Consider the following 22179-nt stretch of genomic DNA (forward strand, 5'->3'; position numbering starts at 1 on the left):
TGTCATTCTTTAACATTTAAAAATATGTTACATAAAAATGAGTAACTGTGATAATAAATAAAACTTAGAGGGGAAAAAAGTTGGTTATTTCATTATTCGAGGAGACATAGATACCTGAACACATCAAGATATTACACAATTTTTAAAAACCCATGGCCACTTGAGCTGAAACAAAATTCAACTGATAAGAAAATCCCCCATCACAACAATTTTAATTGTACTGTTAACTTTTCCTGCATGCTTTTTATTTCATAAAGTCATAATCCAATCTGAGCTGGTCGCTTGGCAGTAGCAGACATTGTCACTGGAGACGATTGAGATGATGCCAGGGGCGCAGGATTTATAAGTGTTTCCTTTAAGAAAGTGTAAGTTGTGTCAAGTTCAGCTTTCAATGGCAAAAAATCCCCAACATCAATTGTGTCAGCAGGAAGAGCAGCTCTTGAAGGAATGGAGAGATTTGAATGGTCCCGTGATCCTGTCTATGATACAAAAAGAAGAGAACAATAAGCATAGAATTGAAAACTCAAACAGAGTCTAAACCCGTAAACAGAGAAGTGGACTAAGAATCATAATATGAAATGGGGTGGAAACAGCGATTTAAATAATCTATATGATAATACATAAATATTATTTTCCAAGTTGTGATTGAACCTCATTTGTTCTATATCATAAACTTGCCGGGACATCAGGAATTGGGCTAAACACTAAAACTTTGTATAAAACTTTTATCAAGTTATTGAATCAAAAAGTCAGTACAATCAGGCATTTTTACCTCTTCTTCCATCCACTGGCAAATTACAGAAACCAATCCTAATAATAATGTTTATTTCATTATGCTCTATGTGTGTGTGTGCTGAGTCGTTCAGTCGTGTCTGACTCTCTGCGACCCTCTGGACTGTAGCCCACCAGGCTCCTCTGTCCAGGGGATTTTCCAGGCAAGAATACTGGAGTGGGTTGCCATTTCCTCCTCCAGGGGATCTTTCTGATCCAGGAATCAAACCTGCTTCTCCTGCATTGGCAGGCGGATTCTTTACCACTAAGTTCACCTGGGAAGCTCTCTATAATATATGCTATATAATTGGGAGATTAGACTGCTTAGAAAATTCATAACTATGAATATTTGTGTGTTAATCACCCTGACTTATTTAATTGAACAATACAGCACAAAGAAAAACAAGTCAGTCCTTGCACCCTATAGAAAATAGCATACCAACATATAAAATGCCAATGAAATGAACTATCTGTCTTTACCTTTAATAATACTGCCACCACCCTGTTTTAGTGACGACTATTCTAAGCATTTGGAAACCGTATATCAAGATATGGGAATGCAACATGAAAACAGTTTGTCACATATTTTAAAACATTACTGCTACCCAGAAACTGTTGGAAATCAAACTTAAGAAACCCACACACTCATGAAATACTTAAAAACATAATTAATATTTTATTGAATCTATACATTTAAGTCTTAAGTAACAGCAGTAAACAGTAATTAACCCTTAACATAAATGAAGTCTTACTAGTAAAGCAGATAGGTGTTACTTTATGGCATTTATAGATAGGAGAAAAACAGCAATCAATTGTATGTCAGAATTTTCCAGATTCCCAGTAAATAAATGTTGCTGAAATAATAAGTCTAGTCCTAAGTGTCTCCATTAAAAAACACATTTATATTGCAGAGGTTTTAATAACAAAACATCTTTTTGGTAGATTCTCTTAAGGTTTTGACAACAAAACAGCATGAATGCTAAGGATCTGCTTTATTATGTCATATTATACAAAACCGTTTCTACATGTGAAAGCGTGAAGGAAGCAATCTCTGGCTTCAGAAACATATTAGAAATTCAACTGTTGTATGCGTTACTATTTTTGTGGATTTTTTTTAAAACTACAACTGGAGAAAAATCAATGGCTGCATCTAACACCTAGTTCAGCAATTTTCTTTGATCTCCGTTCTTTTGATTTCTTGATTCTCCACTGCAAGCCTACAGCTGACGGAAATCATCTCTTTTTCTGCTGTAAGTTAAAAAGAAAAAGAAAAAAAAAACCCACCTAAAATGGCCACTCAAATGGCTTTATGAAGGAGAGGATTTAGCTTATCCTTGCTGAAAGAAAAGAACTCCCAAGGTCATATGTTGACCCTGCTTAGAAGCACTGATGAGATTTCACTTGCACAACCTTAATGGGTGACCAGATCAGTTCAGAACCAGAACAGAGGCATCTCATTACATCAGAGGCTGGAGGTATAGATTCCTGCACTTTTCCTGCTGCTAGAACCATCTTTGGTGATTTTTTTAGCCCTGCGTCTGAATTGGCAGCATTATTACTTGATCAATTTTGCTGCTGTAAAGACTACAATGCCATCTGCTAACTGATTCTGCCAGAACTGGGGGTAAGAGGGACAACGGAAGAGCAGGAGATGGTGGGGGTGATTCTCTTCATAATAAAACTCAGAGCAATCGTACTATTTATTACGATCAAAGAGTATTGGCAGGCAAGCCTTCAACAAGTTTCTTGTTACATCTTTATACTTCAGGTTCTGGTTTAAGAAAACTGTATATGTGCAGAATCAGACCAAGGAAGCTCAGCTACTCTCTGAGAAAATCTCCTCCTTGATGCTTTCGACTAGAGAAAGATAACTGTGCCAAACTGACCAACCACTCCTGTTAGATATATCTTACTCAAATCCATATTCTGTACTTGAAATTTCTTTTTCTGTTCTTATGAGTCCATCGACCTAACATTACAGGAAAGGTCTTTAACTGCTCACTTTTAAACTCTACAAAGGGGCGCCTCTTCTACTTTTTCTAGTCTTACTTTTTCTTATGTCTATTTTCCATCATGTAGCCTGAAAGCATTTTTTATTTCTAATATAAATTTTTTGACCAAATAACCTTGAAATGGGGTATTGAGTATGTCTTTGGTATTTCAAACCAGAGTCTCACTTTTTGTGTACCTGAGATTCTGATTTGAAACACTAAAGAAATAATACATCCTAAACATGGGAAACAACATTAAAAAGAAGAGATTTCTGTATCATACAGCAAATCCCCACTGGCTCTCTATCTTACATATGGTAATGCATATGTTTCAAGACTACTCTCTCAATTTGCCTCACCCGCTCCTTCCCCTGCTGTGTCCACAAGCCTGTTCCCTAGGCCTGCATCTCTATCTGGTGCTCTGTGACAACCTAGAGAGGTGGGATGGGGTGACAGCTGGAGGAGGTTCAAGAGGAAGGGGACATATATATATTTATGGCTGATTCATGCTGTGGTGTGTGGCAAAAACCAACACGATATTGTAAAGCAATTATCCTCCAATTAAGATTTTTTTAATGGAAAAAAAGAAGAGATTTCTTTGAAGATTTGCACCCCTCGAAAGACAAACCCTCCATCAAGTAAACAGACTTACTTTGGTGTAAATGAAAATAATTGTTTTTCTGTTACTGAGGTCATGTGCTATACTGCATGTACTGCTAGAAAATAATCTTTTCCATGACATACAATAAAATTTGATTTTAAGTCACTTAATAGCTTATAAGCAAACTAGCAAAACTTCTGGTGAGATCTTGACTTGAAAATATGATGTTAAAATAACAAGTAAATATGTTGTAAATAATATTTAGAAATATAACACTTTTAATATAACACAGAGAGTAAGAGGCAGTTAAATAACTTTTTATCAGAGACCATTAAAAGTTAATATTCACCATCTGATATTATATTTTAAATCTGTGGTCATTTAAGCTACTTTTTAAACTGCTGAGGTGTTCTGATAGTCTCTCATGTAAATCAAAATGTAGGCAATTTTTTAAAAAGAAATTAGCTACCTGAAATAAAAGCTAGGTGTCATGTGAATCTTTATGGAGGCACTTTTATTTACTTAATAAGCTGTAAATGATTCTATTTGAGCTGTTATAGTCCATCAGTTAAATATATATTCACAATACAAAATGTGTCTACTAAATTTCTGTATTTTAAAAATCTTATGAAATATAGTGATTAGACATGTCCATTAACCATTTTTCAAGCCTTTAATATCTCCATTTTCTAAGGGTGTTTTTTAACAACAAAAACAAATATAACACTAGTGTAATAATAAGATAATGACTAAACTGCCTATATATCAAAGTCACTTTGCACACCAAGGCTTCTAAAACAATGACTGTCTCTAAGCCATCTGTCTCCTGGGCAGCATTTATGATAAAGTTAAGTCTTCCAGAATCTAGTAGTATAAAAAATGAGGAGTGATTTAATTTAGTAAGCCTGAATAGTATTGCAAGGAGATTATATCAGGCAAATAGTATGGTGAAAGGAGTACTGGACTAGAGATCAGAAGACTATATTTTTTCCCTCCCAGTTCTGTTACAATTCAGCTGTGTCATTTAGGTGAGTGAATTATAGGTCTCACTTCCTTTGCCTAAAAAAATGAAGACCAGATGATACCATTCTAATGGCAGAAAGTGAAGAGGAACTGAAGAGCCTCTTGATGAGAGTGAAAGGGGAGAGGGAGAAAGCTGACTTAAAATGCAACATCCAAAAAACTAAGATCATGACATCTGGTCCCATTACTTCATGGCAAATAGGTTGGGGGGAAAGTGGAAACAGTGACAGATTTTATTTTCTTGGCCTCCAAAATCATGATGGATGATGACTGCAGCCATGAAATTAAAAGACGCTTGCTCCTTGGAAGAAAAGCTATGACAAACGTAGACAAAAGTATTAAAAAACAGGGACATCACTTTGCTGACAAAGGTCCAGAGTAGTCATGTATGGATGTGAGAGCTGGACCATAAAGAAGGCCTAGCATCAAAGAATTGATGCTTTTGAACTGTGGTGCAGGAGAAGACTTTTGTGAGTCCCTTAGACTGCAAGGAGATCAAATCAGTCAATCTTAAAGGAAATCAACCCTGAATATTCATTGGAAGGACTGATGCTGAAGCTGAAGCTCCAATACTTTGGCCACCTGGTGCAAAGAGCTGACTCACAGGAAGAAACCCAAATACTGGGAAAGACTGAGGACAGGAGGAGAAGGGGGCAAGAGAGGATGAGATGGTTGGATGGCATTACTGACTCAATGGACATGAGTCTGAGCCAGCTCCAGGAGATAGTGAAGGACAGAGAAGCTAGGAGTGCTGCAATTCATGGAGTTGCAAAGAGCTGGATATGACTTAGTAACTGAACAACAGGACTCTTTCTAGCTCTGAAGTTCTACATGTCCACCATGATTCCAACCCATGACGATGTATGGCATAAGGTTAACACCTAACTTTTGTGAATACCATTAACCCATAAATCAGAGTTCCTAAACATAATTCTTCAGATTTTGAGAGGATATAGATGGGCCACTCTTAAGGGGAAGGAATACATACTGCAGATGATTCTTTAAAAAAGCCAAATAGATAATAAAATTAGCCATAGTTTAGATGAGGTAGCTACATTCAACTAAATTCTGTGATACATTTTTTATTACTTTGACCTCCATGATGACGTTTTAAGCTCTGTAAATTATTGACTGATTTTAAGTAGAGTACGCAGCTCTGCATAAACTGATGAAGGAATCAAAGTACCCACAAGAGGGCCTTATGAAGAGGCTCCCTTGCCATTTCTACTTTAGCTCCTAATACGTTCTTATCACTAGAGTCTTAGTAATCAGAACACAGAATTTTCTTCCTTCTGAATGCTTCAAGTTAGATAACCAAATTTTACCTATTTTCCACTTTTGCCATTAGGCCTCACAGGATACTACAGTTTATACAGTCAGATTTGACAATAATTATGTGTATAGTTTTCTCTTATGGAATGCTTGGTTATGCACCTCAGATATCTGTCTATCTATCTGTTTATTCATTAGACCACACACACATATACATATACCTGATAAATATAGCTACACACATATACTTGCTATACATATATATGTGTGTATATAAACATATACAAATATATATATATATATACCCCTGCTAGCACATTATTAAATATTTATTCCCTGGAGTCATCAATTATAACTTTGAGTTACCAATACCAAACATGTAGAAATATTTTACACATTCCTCCCTCCATAACTTATTACAACCTTAGTACAGACCAGTTTCATCTTTAGCTCACTAACAAGATAGGCTAGGTGGGGATATGTGAGTCAGCAGGGCCCTGTAAAACAGTCTCCAGAGAGAGAGAGAACACAATCTGAGAAGTTTAGACACTTAGAGATTAAAAAGGAAGGGCAACCATAAAGGGAGAAACAAAGCAAAAAAGAGAGGCAGAAGATACTAATAACCAACTCGATTCACATCACAGCAATTTACTCCTCAAGCAGACAGTTCACATTCGTTCGAAAGCCAGAGTTCTTAAGTCAGTCTGGTTCAGTTTCAGCCTCAACGACTTGGTTAATGTGGTAGATTAATTAGATTATGCCTTCCTTATAAGCATGCTCTTTGCCATGTGACCCTGCAGTTGTTTGCAGCCTGGTTCACAAGCACATTGTTGCCCTACCCAGCTAGCCTAGCACTTACTCACTTGTACTCTATAATCTGCTTACATGGACTTGCAGATTATTACATAGGCTTGAGGCTTCCCTGATAGCTCAATTGGTAAGGAATCCATCTGCAATGCAGGAGACCCCAGTTCAATTCCTGGGTCGGGAAGATCTGCTAGAGAAGAGATAGGCTACCCACTCCAGTATTCTGGCCTAGAGAATTCCGTCCATGGGGTCGCAAAGTCGGACACAGACACGAGTGAGTGATTTTCACTTCACTTCACTTTATATGGACTTGTGAGTCAGGAAATGAGATGTTCCATAGCTCACACCTGCCTCTGGTCTGTTCACTGTCTGGTATACACCTCTATCCTCTGTGGGATGAGTGTGCCTTCTCTACCTTTCAGACTCTGCCAAGGTTCTCCTCCTTGTAAGCCCTTTTCAGCTCATTGCCACACACTTCCCCAACTGCTGTGAGCTGCTACATTCAATCACATGTTGGCATTCCTTTGTGAACATTTATTTTTCTGTTTTCACTTACTTGTATTCATTCATCTCCCCAGAAAACTAAGCACCTAGGGTAATGGAATCATGACTTTGTATTCCTAGCACTTAGAAGAGTATCTGAAAATAAGATTTCCAACTGATGAATAAATAAACAAACCACTCATGTTATTATTTCATGATTTTGGTTTTATATTTTATATTTGGTTATTTCACATATATACAGATTATGTCACAATTAAAAGTAGCACAGTGCACTGGAAAGAATTCAGGCTTTGAAGCTGAAGAGGCCTCGGGTTTTCAGTCTGCCGTGTACTCACTATGTAATCTAAGACATGTTTCTTAACCTGTTTGAGCCTGCATCTTATCCATTATATATGAAGACTAATCCTTTATGGAGCTGTTACAAGGATTAAATGAAATAATATACAAAAAAATGCATAACATACAGTAGCTTCCCTTCACCTCTCTTTCTACTCTTCTCAAGTGATAATAAATTCCAAATTTTGAACTAACATGTATGAACATAAATGTCAGGCACTGTGCTATGTTCAGCTTTATTGGCAGTATCTCAACTCTCATAGCCACTCAATGGGAAGGCACTACTACTCTTCATTTTATAGTCAAAGAACCAGGGATCACAAGAGTGGCAAGCACTGCTCCACGCTGCACAGCTTGTTAAGTGGTGCAAAGAGATCCGACTCTTGATCCATGATTCTTCTCCCCTTATGCCTGGCCACCACCTTATCACATCACCCAAAGAAGACACGGCCTCAGGCTTATTCATATCCAGAGCTATTTCATAAAGACAGTAAGGGCTCAACAAATCTCTGTGAAAGTGGAAAAGAAAAGCACGTAGGTTGTACTAGAGGTTAAAAATAGATGTTTCGTTTCTTATATCCACTTGAATATCCACAGTACTGGAGTAAATGAATAGATTTTATGACATTTACATAAAATAAAAGTTCTAGCCCTTTCACCAAAGAAGCTTGTATGTTGCTACATTCAGAGATTACACTCAGTGCTGAAGTTTTAAATTACACCATAACAGTTAAACTTTAATTTTAAATTGCTTTAAAGTTGTCTTGTGCCTGACAAGATAACAATTCCCATTTTCTTCTCTTGGATGTTTAGACTTCCTGACATGATTGAGGTTGGAAAAAGAGTCAAAGAATTTTCCCAGATGGCTTTTGTTCTTTCTTTTCTTATGTTCCTTCACACCCCTGTGCTCCCAGTCTGCTCCTTTCCCGGCAATTCTGATACACCTGACAGTAGAGAATACTAGAAATGGCCAGAAAATTCAAAAAAGACCATTTTCCCCCTGGATCTTAAGAATATAAATTTTTCAAACAATCAGAGAGAATGTGAAAAGTAAATATATCCATACACTCATGTATATTAAAAAGGGACAAAAATTGGATAAATAAAAATTTATGCTTAATTAACTGAATTAATTGAATAAATAAACTTAATAGAAAATTGCCATTGCAAAACTGAAATGAAAAGCTGATAAAATATATGCAACACGTATGATAGCCATAGGGTAGTTTTCTTAAATTAGAAAAAACTTATGAAAATCAAGAAAAAGAAGAACCTAATTAGAAAATAGGCTCTGGATAGTGCATTTATTAATAATGGATTCAGCTGTAACAGGAAACTCAAAATGTCAGTGGCTTTAACAAGACAGAAGTTTATTCCTCTCTGATATAGCTATATGAAGCTACCAGGAATCCAGACTGCTTCTACCTTGGGTTCCACAGTCTCAGTATGTGGCTTCCACCTCCAGGATCCAAAATGGTTGTTCAAGTTCCAGCCATTATGTCTGCATTCTAGCCAGAAGAAAGAAGGACAGTAAAGGAGAAGGTATCACTTACATTTGAAAACATCTCCTAAAATCAGAGTACTTTTGTTTACAACCCATTGGCTAGAATTTAGTCATGTGGCTAACTTAGTTTCAGGGAAGTCTGAAAAATACAGCTTCCCCCTGCCCCTGAATGGCCTGGGTAATAGTCAGAGGTTCAGTTACAAAGAAAGAATGAGAAAAGAGGTCAGGAAACCACTGACAGCCTTCACCTCAGATATATATTGGCTGCTTGGTGGAGGGCAGAGAAATACAATAAGCAATAAACATATAAAAAAAAAAAAGGTAAACCTCATTCACAATCAAAGAAACGCAACACAAAATGTGACAGTGAAAGCTTACTTTTTGCCTATAAAATAGCCGAAAATTTAGATGTCTGATGAAACCCACTGCTAAGAGAGGGAAACAGGCAAGTTCCTACCACATAGGCTGGGCTGTACTCTGGTGCAAACTTTTGGGAAGACAAAACTTAAATTGTACCTGTTTTTGATTCAGTAATTCCACTGTTAGACATTTCTTCTATGGCTACACCCACAGAAGCTCACCAAGATAAGCATACAGACACATTCATCAAAGAATTCTTTTAGAAAAACACTTTCAAAATGAAACTGAAGTGTTAAGTGAAGTATGATACAATCATATAATACAACAATTTTGAAAACTGATGTAAATATGTAAATACTGATGTAGAAATACATCCAAGTGAAATAAGATTCAAAACAGTGCACGCTCATGTGCACGCACATGCATGCATGTGCGTGTCTGTGTGTGTGTATAAAGAGAAAGAACCCATTTGTATGAAAAAATACATAAATAAGTACAGGGAATTCCCTGGCAGTCCAGTGGTTAGGACTTTGTGCTTCCAATACAAGGAGCTTGGTTCAATCCCTGATTGGGGAACTGAGATCCCACAGGCTGCACAGAGCAGCCAAAAAATAGTATAAACACATACATGTATACATATATCTTCTCTTCTTTCTGGAAAGAGAATCACAGAAACTGCTAATTGTTTATAGAAAAGGAGAATAAACTAGAGAACATATTATAAGGGAAAAGCTTTGAAAGTCCAAAATATTTTCTTTCTGTGTTTTTTTTATCTTTAAAACTACTGAATCACGATCAAAGGTTTTAAACTGGCAGTTCACAAAAGTCAAAATACAACTGATTAACAAACAAATGGGAAACATGGTAACTGCCAATAGTAATCAAAAATATAAGGGAAGTGAGATGTTCATTACCAATCAAAATTCAATTTAAAAAATTGTGATAATTGATGTTCGTGAAGGCATTAAAAAACAGGCATTCACAAATTGCTAGTGATGTACAAATTGATTGAACCATTTGGACTATAACTTGGCAACTGTCTTGAAATAGTTAAAGCCATTGACCCAACAATTCCATTTATGATTAGTCTCTTAATGTTAATAACAGACAAAAGTTAGATATAATCTGATATTCAATAACAGAAGTACATTTAAGTAAGCTTTAGTCACTTGATGGAATATTATATGGCTATAAAATTTATGGTTATATTAACAAATAGTTGTAGAACACAGACAAATGCTGAGGCTTGACCAGGGGTCAGAAGCCTTTTTCTATTGAGGATCAGATAAATATTTCATGCTTTGCAAGCCATATGTCTCTGTTGCAACTACTAAACTCTGCTGTTGTAGCCCCAAAGCAACTACAGATAACATATATAAATGAATTAGTGCGGCCATGTTCCAATAAAACTGCATTAATGAACACTGAAATTTGAATTTACCATAATTTTCACATCATGAAATATTATTCTTTTTTAATTCATTTTTTAAACATTTAAAAATGTAAAAACCATTCTTAGTTTACAGGCTATACAAAAACAGATAGAAAGTAGATTTGGTTCACAGGCTGTGCTTTTGCCCACCCTTGAGCAAGACTATATAAATGAAAATGAGATACACAAAATTACATCGGATACTTGTTGTGAGGTATTGAGACTGCAGGAATTTTTTCCCCTAAGCTTCTGAATTTTCCAATTATCTATAGCACTTTTATAACTAAAACTGCTTTACTGAAAAAGACTAATTTTATACATACTGAAACCCATATTTTAGTATAGTTAGGACTCTGAACTGTGTGGTCAGAATGAAATGTAATTGGTTTGTTAAAGGTCTCAGAGGGGAGGTCGTGAACCAAGTGTTTTTGCAAGTTTTGAAAATCGGATTTTAATTTAGCTGAGAACACTTTCTTCCTTCAATGTTTCCAGGTATCTAACTCATATCCACCATCTGACATTAAGTACACACATATGAGTAACTCGCACCTCTGTACAAGCGTAGCTCCTCACGTGGAGTGCCTACTTACAACCTGCGTGCCTTTATTTAACTCCAAACAGCACTTCCCGCCGCCAAGTTATGACTTCTGTGGTCAAAATGCACACATGTCACACTCTCTCTGGGAACTATTAAGCAAAAGTTTTCTGACCACTTTTTCATTACTGAAGAATTTCCTCTTAAAGTTATAAGTCCTTTTTTATTCAATGTCAAAAATTTAGTAATATCTGGAAGCTATAAACTTAGACCTTTTAGCAGCATGTTTTTCTCTGAGTAGCAATACTGGCCATGCCCTCAGGTAAAAAAGAGCAGAAGAAGGAAGAAACATCTAAAATTGAAAGCTGTTTGAAAGAGATGGTTTTACTTAGTCTCACTAACGTGGTATCTGTCAGTCACATATTTCAACAAAATTAGCAATAAATTCGCATGTTAAAAATCGAAACCCATTTTTTCCTGCCCCTCCCTTCCAGGGCTGGTTTAAACGATGCTCCTTTGTTACTCCACTTTAATCAAACCTGAAATCCTCAGCCATTCTTCATGAAATGTTGCTAAGTCTTCATTCCCCTGCTGATGATCGAAGAGATCCGTGCTATATTCCCCAGGGCTGCTGGCCCTTCGGCCAGTGCCCCAGCTGGGCCTTTCTGGAGGGACTGGTTATCCTGAGTTAAAAGAATGTGGCCTCTCTGTTTCTCAGTGAGAGAGGAACCCTTCAGATGTAAGACAAATCATGTGATCTGGGGTTCACATCTGTGGAATGCCTTCCAATCACAACAAGCACTGGGGCATACGTTTCAAAACAAACCACTTAGCTGGCAATGACATTTCCTTTACATGATAGGCAGGAATGCTACTTCTGATAGAACCAGGCCATTTCCAGCAGTCTCAAACCAAACCCATCTCTAGGGAGAACATCTTATAGAACTGTGAGAGTAATGCAGCAACCACAAAATTCCAAAATAATAGAGCTACGGATTCCATTTCAAGAACCTACTCCCTGCATGACCAATTCCATATGATAAGACTTTCCGCAAGATAGCATTAGGACCCTAAATTAGCTCCACTCACTAATTCTTTTAATAGATATCTACTATCTGTTAAAAGAATAAAATCAAAGAAGAAACTAAAATGCCTAGAAAGTGTCAGACACTGTTCAGGGTACTGGGATACAGAAGTGAATTACACACCAAAATTCTCTGCCTTTAGAGAGTTCACCTTGTCCTTGACTACCTGTGTTTGGAGTCAGTTCTTAAATTATAATTTGTTCAATACTCTGTAACCACACAACTGCTGTTTTGTAGTATTACATTTTGATGGACAATGGTACTTAGAGTTTGCTAGACTAACTGTTCCATGGACACAAGCAAGGTCCCAGTAATGAGTCACATTTCCCTAGTTCTTTGCTGACCAGATCACACATGACCTCAAACTCCCTGTCAAAAGTTGCTGGGTGTCTGACATCCTTGCATCAGGCCCTGCCTCCAACGTTATTAGAGAGACTCGTTGTGCCACATGGGCACCATCTTTACACAGACTAGCCCTACACCCACTCTTCCCTCTGAAACCTGTGGTAACTCGGACTGGAACCCAGTGTCTCACACTGTCTGTCATAAAACATTTCTTTCAGCTTCCACCTGTAGGCATCTTTTTCTCAGAGACCAGAAGCCAGGCCATAGGCCCGCACAGAGGAGAAGACCTACACTGCGTTCTCTGCTTCTCGTCACCTCCTCTGACCACCTGCCCACAAAACCTCCACCTGCCCTTCCACCATCACCAAGGCCCTCAGTCACATAAACTCCCCAAGAGCCCGCACACCACTTTTTCACAAAGGCCTTGATTTGTTTGAAACGCAACTCAGGTTAGGGTAGCCACAAGATACCAATTTTGACAAAGGTTTTAAAGCTCTTTTCTAAAATTGTTCATCTGTTATTCAAGTGTCTTGTCATGTTCTCTAGTCTACAAATGCACTTTTAATTTTTCTAAGCAAGTCACTCCTTCAGACTTCTCTCTTTTTTCTACTTGACCTCTACTTTATTGTATATTTACTTATTATCTGAGAATATTCAAATTTTCTCTTGAAGACAAGAAAAAATAGGACAGACGTAACTCATAAGAACTGTTAAACATAGAGAATGAATCAGCCAGTAGTGTGAGATAGGAGGCAGAATCTATATGATAGGAAAAGGTATTTATTAGTCCGGTCCCCTGCAGGACAGGCTACTCCCAGACAAACAAGAAAGAGGGAGAGATGCATCACCTCCAGATTAATGTCAGCCTCAAATTGCCCCCAATGGCTCAGCCAATAAAGAATCTGTCTGCCAATGCAGGAGAAACAGGAGATGCGGGTTTGATGCCTGGGTTGGGAAGATCCCTTGAAGAAAGAAACGGCACGCCACTCCAGTATTCTTGCCTGGAGAATCCTATGGACAGAGGAGCCTGGTGGGCTACAGTCCATAGGGTTGCAAAGAGTCAGATACAACTAAAGCACAGAACACAGGCAAATTGCCCCCAGAGCTACAGAGAAAACCCAAAGCTGTCCAGCTGCCTAAGTGGCAAGCTACAGAGATACTGGCCAGGAGTATTTCTCAAGACAAGCGTGGATAAGTGGACCGAGGCATCTTCAGTCACCTAATCCCGCTTTCTCAGTGCTCCACCTTGGTCCCATAACCTCACGTGGAGAAGGCGGATGCAGCTGAGAGAGAGGCCATTTGAACAGCTTACAAGCAAGGAACCAGAGAGTAGGGTCTATCCCCCTGCTGCCTCCCTACCATCTGCTTCTTGCTGTGTGTTTTAGATTGATTTGCTAAACCGTGTGATTTGAGGATCCTAATTTCATCTGTGAGACCTCCTGTTCTGTGAGTTCGGGGATAACCTGCCTGCTAGAGTCCTTGGAGGCTACCATTATGTTAAGGCAATCTCCCATAGACTCCTTTGCCCCTGAGACTAATCAAAACGCTGATCCTGAAGCAAGCCCTGCCTTCTCTTATCTCAGATTCTCTTCTTCAAGCAGCTTTTTCTATTTAAAGGGAGGCTTTTTCTATTTAAAAGGAGGCTGTTTGCAATTTTTTTTGCAATTTTTTTGAGGTGGGAGGGGGTTTCATGTTTGGGAACACATGTAAGAATTAAAGATTTTAAAATTAAATAAAAAAATTAATTAAAAAAAAGAAGGAAAAAAAATAAAATAGAACAAAATAAAAAAAAAATAAATAAAAGGAGGCTTCTTCACTGGGCTTTCACAACTCACCTCAGGCATCACCTTGCCCTCAAGCCTTCCCTGAATCCAGCCTCCCTACAGCTGGGTTACAAGCCCCTTCTTGGCGTTATCCAGACACCCACACTGCTGCTTTTATAACAGCACGGCATCACAGTCTGCTGTGTGCTTCAGCCTGTGCTGTTTATTGTAGTAGCCACTGAGCATATGTAATTAATTTTAAATTAATTAAATTTGAATTTTCTGTGAAATTAAAATTTCGTTCCTCAGGCACACTAACTGTCCTCCACACGTTCGACAGCCATGACTCCAGCATCACAGTATGTCGCAATGGTCAGCGCTGGCATGGAGTGTTCCTTCCCTGGAGGCACAGACTATTCTATCTGTGTTGGTTTCAGTATTACCAGTGGCTTGACTAGCCGCTGTTCAGTCACTAAGTCATGTCCAGCCCTTTTGCAACCCATGGACTGAAGCCTGCCCGGCTTCTCTGTCCATGGAATCCTCCAGGCAAGAATTCTGGAGTGGGTTGCCATGGCCTTCTCCAGGGTATCTTCCCAACCCAGAGAGTGAACCCACATCTCCTGCATTGCCAGGTGAGTTCTTTACCTGGGAAGCCAGTGGCTTGACTAGTGACCAGTAGATCACAGCCATACCACATATTTGCTTATTTTTGACTGAATACACAGCTTCTAATCCATTTCACAATGTTTAATTTTCATTCTTTAATTCTAACTTTTTCTGATTTTTCCTTTCTAAAGTGTTCAAAGTTTCAAAAGGATTCTCACTGTTCCTTTCTGTGCGTATCTTTCTCTACCTGGTGAGTGTCATTATCGCATTTCACCTTAGGCTGCTCTGTAAGTAAAGGAAAGCAGCCTGTGACAGAAAGACAAGAGGACAGTTATCTTGGCAAGTGTGCAAGCACAAGACACCCAGGCCGGAATCCTAGTTCTCTTGACCTAGATTTGCTGTATCAGAGAAAGACGCATTGCTTATTCTCCTGCTTAAATTTTCAATTTTTATACTCTCTTGAGAAAAGGATTCTATTATAAGCTAAATTTGGAGGCAATCTAATTGTTTGATGTAAACCTTCAAAGTTTCCTTTGAGTTGAATGTCTATCTGCTTGGGCAGAAAAGGGGAAAAGAGGGAATTTACATTCACTTTGCTAAACATTAGCATCTTTTGTTCAATCATTTGAATGCAGGACAGTTCTGGGAAACAGCTTAGAGAACAAGAGTTGACACATACAGTGGAAAATCTTTTAAGGTGCTTGGATTCAATGAGGGAGAAAGTGAGACGGAACCATGTTTCAGCTCCCTCACTGTGCTCCAGGCTGCAGGAACTTTGTGACAGCTCTCTGTCTCTCAGCTACACTTGACTGGCTTTGGCTGACATTCAGCTGTCAGACAGCAACCCTCAACCAGGCCCCTAACATGCTCCACAGCTTCACCCAATTAACTCGCTTTCACTTGACACAGCAGCAAAAAGCTTCATAATAGGTGGTCAAGGTGCATGGCGTCTGCCTGCCCTCGACCTGCTCACACACAGCAAGATGTTTAACTACTTTCTTCTCGGCAACGTGCTCAGAACTAGGATGACTACGATTCAGTCACTCCCTCTACTGAACTGGACGGGAATCTAGGGAACAGTACAGTGATGCACTAAGAACCTGCTCAAAAACAGATCTCTAGATGACTAGAGCTAAATTTCAGATCAGTTCCGCAGGCCCTTCTGAGAAGAAGATCTGATTTTTAGATGATCAAAACTTAGTATCAACCAGCAATCAATTTATGGTTTTGCTGTCATTCAGTCGCTCAGTCATGTCCAGCTCCCTGCGATCCCATGGACTGCAGCACACCAGGCTTCCTTGTCCTTCCCTATCTCCCAGAGTTTGCTTACTTTTCATTTATGGTTAGTATCACAAATAATAGGATTGTATTGATACAAAGATGACCTGGGATAGGAAAAACTTCTGACAAGTAAGAGCAGAAAGCTCTAGGCACAATTCAAGAGTATGGAATTCAGCCTTTGCTCATAAAAATGCACTTTTTTTGAGAAACTCAACAATTTTTTAATAAGTTTTTGTCCTTCTGTTTAGCCTTTCAGGTGAAATACACTGTACTTGAAAATAGACTTGGCTAAGAATTTATGCGAAGAGTTGACTCATTGGAAAAGACTCTGATGCTGGGAGAGATTGGGGGCAGGAGGAGAAGGGGACGACCAAGGATGAGTCTGAGTGAACTCTGGGAGATGGTGATGGACAGGGAGGCCTGGCGTGCTGCGATTCATGGGGTCGCAAAGAGTCGGACACGACTGAGCAACTGAACTGAACTGAACTGAAGAATTTAAAACTTTTATACTTATTTTGAAAAATGATCTGAGTAATTTACACATTTTCTTTCATCTCTCAATACATTCAGACCTAAGTGTATAATCAGTTTTCACTTATTTGCATGCTAAAGATCTGAAAAAAATTTTAATGTTATGTAAAGAAAAGTAATATAAACTGTACTGTCTTTGGTTCCCTACATTTATAAAGCCATGTGAGGAAGAGGCCACCAAAAAGTCACTTTATGATAGGATTCTTCATTATTGACATTCAAATACAGATTCTTGTAGCTGTTACCAGGATAGAGTTACGATTTCAATTCCAAGGACCCTATCAGTGATCAGAGCTGAAAATCTAATTAAAGGAATGGGAATGCTAGCCTCTAGCACCACGAACTAATTCTAGGAGAAATTTACCACTACTTTACACCAAGCAAAGCAGAGTTTAAGCATACCTTGCCATTCAATATGCGTCTGAGATGATGACCTAAGCTTTTGGAGTCAAGTCTGTAAGTAGCAGTGCTTTTGTGACATGCCTTCAAACTGAAGGAAATCTTTCTGTACATAAAATCTTATTTGTTGTTTTGAACACTGCTCACTTCTTACCAGAAGCTCAAGGCAGGGATAGATCTTGATTCAATTGATGAGCACTTAGGAAATCACACGGCATCCATTTTATTCATCAAGTCCTGTCAATTTCTCCATCTATATTTTCTGGCCACAGTCTAATCCTTCTCCATCGCCACTGTTACTGACCTCATACAAGTAATTCTCACTTCTCACTTGGTCTTCTTTAATATGACTTATCACAATCCATTACAAGTATTCATGTATATGTCTGTCTTCTCCAAACACCTTCAGATCCCTGACAGAAGGTCCCTTATCTCATCCTATTAAGGATGTAATATAATTATATTATAATATAATGCTTAAGAGTGCCAAATGCTTAAAGCACTTTAGGTTCACAGTGCATAGGCTCAAATCTTGTACTCTATACTGGTAGTTTCTTCATCTAAAAAGTGATAATAACCCTCCTTTGATAGGACAATGAAAATTAAATTAGTAATATACATCAAGTGCTCAGCACAATGGCTAGCACATAATAAGCCTACAATGAATGTTGGTATTATTGTTATTACTCTTATTATAACATCTTTAGAACTTGGCAAAGTACACAGCACATAGGAGGTAATAAATGCATAGTGAAGGAGTAATTAGGTAATAATTAGGTAATCTTTTGTTTCATTTCAGGATGATGTAAAGAATAAAAATTATTCATGAAGAATATGAATGATGGATTTAAAACTTTAAAGTTCTGATACTATCACTTTATAGAAATAAATAAGCATTGAAAACATCTAAATTTTTAAAAATCAGCAAGAATTTGAGGTTTCTTAGGTATTTTTTCTGAGCAAATAACATGCTCTTCTGAGCATAAAGAAAAAGTTTTTATTGTTTAAAAATAAACATTTTTAATTACCTTCCTTTTTTAGAGATTTGATGGCTTGCTTATTCAATATGAGGATGACCTCATTATCTACAGAATTTTTAAGGAATGTGAATAAAAGGTTTATTTGAAAGGAAGGTTTTACTTAGGATACTTTTTTCAAAAATGACCTTAATTTATTTTCCTTGAACACAGCTTTACATTTTTCTATCTCAAAGCTACTGAACATCTTAACCAGAAGAGGAGTTTAGATTGATATAGGCATTCTTCCTGGGCTGAAATGCACAAAAATAACAGGCCATGTTTTATAAATATTATATGTCCTTTAAATAAAGACATCAAAAAAACAGTTAATCCTTTAAAATTTAAAAAAGTTATTGGTATTTAAGTATAAAAAAAAATTTGCCACACTTTTCTATTTCAACTTGGTTTACAGCCACCCTAAGTAATGCCTTTTATAAAATTAAATCTCACATTAAACTTACCAACAGTATTAATTTCCCAGGGCTGCTATTACAAATTGCTCAAACTGGGTGGCTGAGAAAAACAGAAATTTATTCTCTAACAGTTCTAGAGGCTAAAAGTCTGAAACTGAGGTACTGGCAGGACTGTGCTTCCTCCCAGGACTCTCGGGAAGAATTCTCCCTTGCCCCGTCCACCTTTGGTAGTGCCTGGAAGTCACTCCTTAGTCTGGAGCTGCCTCACTTCAGTGTCTACCTCTATCTTCACCTACCCTCTCTGTGTGGCTCCCCTTAAAAGGACACTGGTCACTGGACTTAGGACCTGCTCTAATCCAGTATGAAGTCATCCTAATTTAACTGATTATATCTGCAAAGGCCTTATTTCCAAATAAGGTTACATTCTGAGGTTCTGAGCAAACACAGAGGACTCTATTCAGTCTACTATCACAACTACGAACAGCATAAGAAGGAACAAATTAGGGTTATTATTCTTTTAATTTGGGGCTCAGGGTACCTATGTAGTTCTACTTCAGGCTGTTTTAGATACTAGCTCAATTATTAGCTCAGCAAAACCTTGAGGATTTCCTAAGCCCTATTAACTTCTAAAGGTCATTGTTCATAAACATCATCTCTCACTGAAGCTTTATATTTAGTCTTCAAATGTTATAAGCAAATGGAGCAAACATTTTTGGAGGCCTCGTTACATATGAAAGTGAACTAACCTTTTCCCCCTTCATTTCTAATTGCTGAATATTTTACTTTCATTGTAAACAAAATATGTTCAGAAAGCAGTAGTGTTTTTCAAGTGTATTAAATGATGCCATGATAAACACAAGCTTTTATCCAGAAGTTCCAAAAACACCCTATGAAAGAAATTTTTTAACGTCTGTGAACATTAAGGTTTCAGAAACTTTCTAATATATATGCAACTATAATTTTCTAATAAATACATACAGAAATGTTTTATAACAATAATGATACACACGGGTTATTGTTCCATTATCCAAATTCATGTGATAGCAGTTTGCTGTCTCTCCCAAATCCCAAAGCAGCTTGATTTGTTAGGATCATGGTTTTCACTTTTTAAATAGACATAATTTTATTATAATAGGATATTATTTATGCAAAGAAATGAGACAGATTAAAATGTTAATTTTATAATTTAAGAAATAAAACCTCTGCATTCAAGGAAAAAAGTATTAAAATATAAAATTGATGACGTCCACCATCAATAAGCCAAGCATTTAGAAATGAATCTTGAAACCTAACTATGTAAGTTAATTTTAGGCAAAGAAACAAAAACACCAATCAGAAGGCATTCTAATGCTAACTCCAAAGCTCTGCCTAGAAAAGGGGAGTTACTCTAACACCTTCATAGTCCCTTCTTATGTTGAGAACAGGTACAAATCATAGTTCTATGCTCAGCTGATTAGAATATGATAGAAATGGCATTAATAATAATAGCAGAGACTTTATAGTTATCCTTCCTTTTAATCTCCATACAAGCCTAAAGAGAGAAGCTACTGGTATCCTCATTTTTACATGTGAGGAAACTGAAGCACTGTTGAAGAGGCTGTTAACGAGGTTCACGTGGTTAGCCAAGTGGTGAAACCAGGATCTCCTAACTCCAGGGTCCCACACTCAGCCACTGTGAATGAGCTCTTGAGTTGGACTGCCTGTGTTCAAATCTTTGCTTCAGCACCAGGTAAGCCATACAATAGGGAGATAACAACGGTCCCAAAAATAATATATAACCACAGGGGTATTGCGGTATTAACTAAACTAATACATACTAGGTTCTGAGAATGTTGCTTTGCACACGGGAAGTACTGAATAAATGTGAGCTAATCTCCTCCTCCTCCTCTTCCTGCTCTATACCAGCCAGCTCTCGAGCTTGAAAACCATGTATATATCCCTAAGCTCTGTCTCACATATATAGACTGTGCCTTGTCTGGAAGATACTTTTTCTTGGTCACAAGGGGGCTTCAATAAGAAAATGATTTAGGCTAAGAAGAAAAGTGCTGGCCACAGTAGTTTACCAAGAGCCAGCAGTCTCAGTTCACTGGCTTACTAGCTGGATGGTGTAGCACAAATTACACAGGCTTTCTGAATCTCATACATAATACCTTCATCACTAAAAGCTATAAGGTGGTATACATTGAGTATATTTTGAAAACTGTAAAGAACTGCAGAAACCAAATTGTCATAGTTATGAGGAAAATGTCAACTCATAGCTTGACCATGAATACATATACACCAGCAGCAACCTATTTCTGCTCACATAGTTCTCCCTATCCGGAGTTCCTTATTCAACCCTTATCATTCCTTCAAAATCAAACTCAAATACAAATTCTCAAAAACACTCTAGCCACCCCAGTCAAAATAAATCTAACTTTTAAAAATCTATGGTTATTTGTCATCTTACAGCTTGACGGGAGCCTGTCCTGACTCATGAACTAGATTACAAATTTTATCAAATCAGCAACTCTTCATTATGCCTTTCTGTATTCAAGGAATATGCAGACACAATTATCTTCCTTACATAAAATATGACAAGAGAGAGAGAGCTCTAAAAGATTTTAGAACTCTTCAAAGAGGAATAAAGCTCACTGACTGATTCAACAAACTTCTGTTGGTCACTTAGTAAAGAGTCAGGCACAATGTGGGTGGGCACTAAGGATGTAAGGGTGATTAAACACAATTCCTGACTTCCAGACCAAGCTTAGACTCAAGCTTAGCAAAATGAAATATGTACGCAGATCTGAAGGCCTTGATCTTGGTCTAGTTCTAGATGCACAGGTCAGGTCTGAATAAGTAACAGTGATTTGACATACTCCTTGAAGGTATTAAAGCTGATTCTTGGGACCTGACCTTTTGTTAACTTTTTTCCTAAATTGTTAAGAATCACTAAAGGAGAAAGTTTACCAATGCTCCCAAGATTTTTCAAAACCAAGGACAGTCCCTGGATCAACTGGAACCTTGGAAGAAGCTGAAGTGGGAATAATATAGCCTGAAAATTTGAAAATAAATTCATAACCCTAAGTGCATAAAAAAAATCCATCATAAGTACCTGGAGGGATATATCTCAATTCTATGATCCCAGAGATTTGTGACCCTGTACAGGAGGCAGTGATCAAGACCATCCTCAAGAAAAAGAAATGGAAAAAGGCAAAATAGTTGTCTGAGGCTGCTAAGTCGCTTCAGTGTCTGACTCTGTGCGATCCCATGGACAGCAGCCCACCAGGCTCCTCTGTCCACGGGATTCTCCAGGCAAGAATAGTGGAGTGGGTTGCCATTTCCTTCTCCATTGTCTGAGGAGGCCTTACAAATAGCTGAGAAAAGAAGAGAAGCCAAAGGCAAAGAAGAAAAGATACTTCCATCTGAATGCAGAGTTCCAAAGAATAGCAAGGAGAGATTAGAAAGCCTTCCTCAGTGATCAATGCAAAAAAATAGAGGAAAATAAAAGAATGGGAAAGACTAGAGATCTCTTCAAGAAAATTAGAGATACCAAAGGAATATTTCATGCAAAGATGGGCACAATAAAGGACAGAAATGGTATGAACCTAACAGAAGCAGA

General features: G+C 37.8%; 1 protein-coding gene across 2 annotated transcripts in view; it reads right to left on the bottom strand.

The window, feature by feature from the left end:
• Positions 1-257: 257 nt before the first annotated feature.
• Positions 258-22179, bottom strand: part of CCDC171 (coiled-coil domain containing 171) — a 322618-nt gene continuing 300696 nt past the window's right edge. For both annotated transcript variants that reach the window (XM_068974547.1, XM_068974546.1), the window contains exon 25: positions 258-479. In XM_068974547.1, coding sequence (XP_068830648.1) covers positions 258-479 — 222 coding nt within the window. The remainder of the gene's footprint in view (positions 480-22179) is intronic.

The sequence above is a fragment of the Capricornis sumatraensis genome, chromosome 6, assembly GCF_032405125.1.
Source record: "Capricornis sumatraensis isolate serow.1 chromosome 6, serow.2, whole genome shotgun sequence".
Classification (NCBI taxonomy): domain Eukaryota; kingdom Metazoa; phylum Chordata; class Mammalia; order Artiodactyla; family Bovidae; genus Capricornis; species Capricornis sumatraensis.